The sequence below is a fragment of the Equus quagga genome, unplaced genomic scaffold (assembly GCF_021613505.1).
Source record: "Equus quagga isolate Etosha38 unplaced genomic scaffold, UCLA_HA_Equagga_1.0 63928_RagTag, whole genome shotgun sequence".
Taxonomy (NCBI): Eukaryota; Metazoa; Chordata; class Mammalia; order Perissodactyla; family Equidae; genus Equus; species Equus quagga.
In genome coordinates this window covers 1-5,018 of record NW_025800585.1, presented here as the reverse complement: position 1 = coordinate 5,018, position 5,018 = coordinate 1, and the positions used below count along the sequence as shown (strand labels likewise).

The window sequence follows — 5,018 nt, the reverse complement described above, 5'->3', positions numbered from 1 at the left end:
GCAATGCGTGCTCAATAGCCAGTCAGGCCCTTTTGGAGGAAAAAAAAGAAGTCAGGCTGAATTAGGTTTATACCAAATGGCTTCCTCATATACTCCAATATATCCTATTGCTTGCCATTTTTATTTGTCAAACCCCAAACAAATGTACCATAGGAAACAGAAGCAGCAGCACGTACCATCCCTACAGATGAGGCATGCCAGAAAAGAGAAAACCTTTAACCACGTGTTTCATCACAAGCTAATAGAGTTAGAAGATGGTAAAAGTTACGAAAGAACACCCTGCATCAGAAATGGGGAAAAAAATTTACTGAGATCGTTGGGGGAAAAATTAAGATTTGAAAAGACTGCTGATACAACTTAGAAATAAAAGAACAGATTTCTAAAGAAGATTAACAGGAGGAAAACCCAAATGACACCTTAAAAGAAAGAAGTAGCAAAAAAATTCTCTTAATTAAAAAAAATACTAACATGGAATTGCTCTTGAAAAAAGAAAAAAAGAGGTAGCAAGTGGCTCTGATGCCCCTGCCTTCAGAGGTGAAGGCCGGTCCCCCTCCCTGGAACGCCCACGCCACCCATTCTCAGCACTGCTCCCCGGGGGCATGTGGCCAGTCCCCAGAGACAGGGTTGGAGGAGGCTCTGGGTATCAGGGGCCCAGGACTCTAGACTCAGGCTGCAGTGGCCAAATTGCTCGTCCCCCAGGTCCAGGTCTACAGCAGCTCCTTGGCTGTGCCTCCCCAGGACCAAATCCAACAGCCCTGCCCCCATCCTGAGATCACCAGGGAAACACCAGTCCAACATGTGCCCCCGGAGAAACTTTTCCTCTATCTGCCCTTGATGCTGCCTGCTGCACTTGGTGTCGTCTGTCTCCGTGCCCCCTCCCCAGCTTAGCCGGCCCTGAGAGTGTGAGGGCCTCCCAGGGCCAGCGCTGATGAGACCAGAGGAGCAAGCAGTTGCTGGGGGCCATGGGGGAGGAGCCTGGGCAGGCAGGTCTGCATCCTGGTGTCACTGCTGGGTCCCCAGAGCCAGCCACATGGGTGCATTCGGCCGGCCCAAGTTCACAGACGATTGTGTCTCATTCCCATTGGCTAAATGAACGTGCCATGGATTCAAGTGTGGGGCTGAGCAGAGAATCAGGAGTTCTATTTTGCACCCACCAGCCAACATAGTGAGAATTTCAAGGGCCACCTGTCTGGAGCTTGAGGAGGGTCAGGCTGGGGACATAGCCCTGGGGATCTTGGCCCAGAGGGCACGTTAAGTCATGGCAAAGACATGAATAACAATGGCTACGATTTATCTCTACCTGGCTAGTCTCACGTAAGCCTTGCAAGAAGCCTGTGAATTAGGTCCTATTACTGTTTCCATTTTACAGATGGGGAAACTGAGGCACTGAAAGGCCGCATGGCTCTTAAAAGGCAGAGCAAGGACGACAGCCCAGACAGCCCTTCAGTGCTTCGGAATCAGAGCAGAGTTATCTCTATTCCATGACAGAAAATTAGAACCTTAAGTATCTTCAGGCGCCAGTGAGAAAAGCAGTCTGGACCGATGAATGAGGCACAGGGAGGCTGCAGAGGTGACCAGAAGAGCAGAGGCCACAATGAGAGAGGGAGCGAAGGAGGCACGGCCCTCGAGGGGGGTGGAAGAGGGAAGCCTCTGGACGAGGTGTGCAGCCAGTCCTCCAGGTGGACTGGGGCAGCAGCGTGGGGCAGGAGCTTGGGTGTCCCCCGCACCCTGGGGAGGATGGTGGGGCCACCTGGGGAGAGCAGCTTGTGGGGATGACCGAGAGCTCAGAAGCAGAAGCCCTCTGCCTGGACACCAGCTGCAGGTCGTCTCCCAGGCCAGGGCTCATCGCTGGACTGCGCTGGGGCAGGCCTCCTCAGCTCCACCTCTGCAGACCCAAAGCTGGACTCTGGACCTCCAAGAAGCCCCCACAACGGAGCCCTAAAGAGGCATCTCTGGAGCAGAAGGCTGAGGGTCAGTGCTGCAGGAGATGGAGGATCGGCTGATAAGACAGGCCTGTGGCTCTAGCTGGCCTGAGCTCAAGCCCACAAACGGGGCCCCAAATCAGGTGGAGGGCCGGAGGGAGAGGGCAGAGGGTAAGACCTCAGGGAATTTCACCATGGCTCCAGCAGAGCCATGTGGCCCCAGCTCTGGAACCTGACTGCCCTCAGGAGCCAGAGGATGGACACCAGGGCACATCAGACCGGGCTGCCAGGAGCTCCCACTTCTGCCCTCACGGAAGACACCTGAGCGCACTTCACAGGTGGCCTGGGGTCTCCCCAGGCAAAGGGCTCCCAGGGAGTCGGGATACAGGTGGAACCCCTCCCACTCCTGCCCACCTCACCCCTCCCCCAGGCTGTCTAGACACACTGTCACACCCCCACCTCTCGGAGGAGATGAGTCACTCTTCAGAGCCTGGCCCACCCCCAGCTGGCTCCTCAGGGTCACAGCTCTTGGATCTCAAGGACAGCCAAGGTGGGGGAGGGCCCACGCAGGAGGGCAGGTGGCGATCCAGTGAATGCCACACACTGGGGCCCCAGGTTTATCCTGTCCCCTACTCCCAGCCCTGGCACTGCATGGGGAGGCATGGACCAGGGACGGGGCCCTCCTAGAGCTGCCTAATTGCTGCTTGTCACAGCTCAAGTGGGTCAGCTGTGAGACTGGGCTATTTCTAACTGCACCAGGTGCCGCCCCCCACCCCCACCCAGCACAGCAGACCCAGGAGGATGGTTTCCCAAGGTCTGTGGGCACACCAGCAGTGGGACACCCTGCTTGTCCCTCTGCCAGAAGCTGCAAGGGCAGGGTGCCTGTGCACCCAGCCTGGGACTGACCCCACCTGACCAGGCAAAGGGTCCAGGGCCAGCCACTGGGCTGATGCTTGAGGAGCTTAGAGGAGCTGGGGAGCAAGGGGTCCACCTCCTCCTCCTTATTCTGTGCCCTTTCCTCCCACCTCTTGAATAAGCACACAAGACGGCGGTTTTGATCTAAGAATGATAGACATTTTGACAGATAATGGCGCCAGGCTCACACCTGACTAGTGCCACGCCAGGGGCGGGCAGAGCAAAGACAGAGAGGTGGGGAGTGGGTGCTTCGGAGGCACCAGCCAGGACCTGGGGTCGCTGGTGGCCACTGGGTGAGGGTGGGGATGGGTAAGCCACAGTGACTCCAGAAGTGCCAGGTCCAGGGTGGTCACAGTCAGGGGCTCATGGAGAACTTGGCATCCCGTGCCACACCCCTCCCAGCACTCGGCATCACCAAGTGATCGGCACAAGAAGCAACCCTGGCCAGGGTGCTCAGGTCTGCCCAGAGAGGGGCAAGGTCAGCCTTCAGCCCACCTTGGGACTCTAGGCGGGCAGCAGCATTTCTGGCCAGATCCTGGGCTCCCAGCCACCAGCTCGAGGAGGGGGTGGGGTGGTGCTATCTGTCATGCTGTGGCTGAGGCTTGGGATCCAGACCACAGTACAAAGTCCAGCTGGGCAAGGCTGGCATCTATTCTGCCCTCTGGATCCAACGCTGTCCTTTCAGACCAGGTCCCCTCTTCCCAGCCATCTGTCCCCACTTGCCATAGAAAGTCCTCAGTCAGAAGCAGCACACGCAAAAGGAAGTGGGGTAGCCCGGCCCTGGAGAACTGCCAGCTTCCCCCAAGGTCAGAGGACACTCACCCCTGGGCACAGCAGCTGGACGCTTGGCCTGGCCTGCTGAGCTACATCTTGACTCCCAGCTTGTCAGACACCCACGTAGGAAAACACCACAGACTCTCTTTACCCGCACCCGACACTCCTGCAAATCTTGAAGTGGGGGTGCCCAGGGGGCTCTGGCGAGAACCACACACGAGCCAGCCAGTTTCAGGGCCACAGACCCTCTCAGACAGCACAGGACCAGGAGTTGGTTCCAGCAGTGGGCCCCAGATACTAAGGCACGAAGCTAACCTAAGCCCACTGGGGTGGGGCGGGCAAAGCATAGGCTCCAATGGGGCCCCTCGAGCTGGTAAAGCGCACAGTGACCAAGCAAGGACGACAGCCTAGTTTTTCCAAAGTGGTACACGAAGGAGGAGTAGAATGACGACCCACGGGTGCCAATGGCTCTTGCTAGAAAGGGCTCTATGTCCTGGCGGCCTCTAGAAAGGCCTCTGGAGAGCAGGGAGAGCCCTGGACGCAGCTGTCATCTCTGCCCAGGCCCAAAGGCCAGTTCCGAGCTGAAGTCTGGGATGCGGATGTCCAGCTGAGAAGGTCGTGCGACGACTTCAAGGTCCTGGTGCGGCTGGCCGATGCCCTATCCGTCTCCAGCAGGCCCTGCGTGGAGATCCTAGGAGGGAGCAGGAACGCGGAAGGGATAGCGGGCTGGAGCGCCTGTGGCCTCCCACGAACTCGTGGGGCAGGCAGAGCCCCGGTGGGCGGGCCGCTTCGCGCTTCAGGGCTGCCTGCGCAGACCGGGGCGCCCGAAGGCCGGGTGCATGAGGTTCTCGGTGATGTAAGCCACGAGCAGGCAGATGACCACGAGCATGACGCAGATGGAGCCGCCTACCGCCGTCATGGCCACCACGATCTCCCTCATGCCGGCTGGCTCGGCGGCGAACTCCACGCACTCGGCCGGCCCGGCGGGCTCCGGGGAGGCGGCGGCAGGCTCGGCGCGCAGCGGCAGCGGCTGCAGGCACAGGCGGTAGCGCACGCCGTCGTGCACGTCGGGCAGCAGGTAGTCGCGGCAGGAGGCGCCCAGCAGCACGCGCTCGCACGGGAAGCGCGTGTAGGCGCCGCGCCACGAGCAGTTGAGCGCGAAGGCGCGCACGCGGCGCGCCTCGGCCGGCGCCAGGCGCCACTGCAGCAGCACGCTGCGGTTGCGCAGGACGCTGGCGCGCAGCGAGCGGCCGGCCGAGGCGTGCGCCGCGCAGCCGGGCGCCTGGCAGCGGAAGCCGCGCGCGGGGCTGCGGAAGCACAGGCGCCCGCCGCCCGCCTCGGGGCCCTCGGGCAGCACCTTGTAGGGGCACCAGGGCGCGTCGGCCGCCGGCTCCCACCCCGGCGGCG

The 5,018-nt window shown here is 60.2% G+C and overlaps 1 protein-coding gene across 1 annotated transcript; it reads right to left on the bottom strand.

Moving 5' to 3' along the window:
- Positions 1-61: 61 nt before the first annotated feature.
- FNDC10 (fibronectin type III domain containing 10) lies at positions 62-5,010 on the bottom strand (the record flags this gene model as incomplete). The annotated part of the gene is made up of 1 exon (XM_046651270.1): positions 62-5,010. A coding segment is annotated over one exon (603 nt), but the record flags the coding sequence as incomplete, so codon positions are not given.
- Positions 5,011-5,018: the final 8 nt, after the last annotated feature.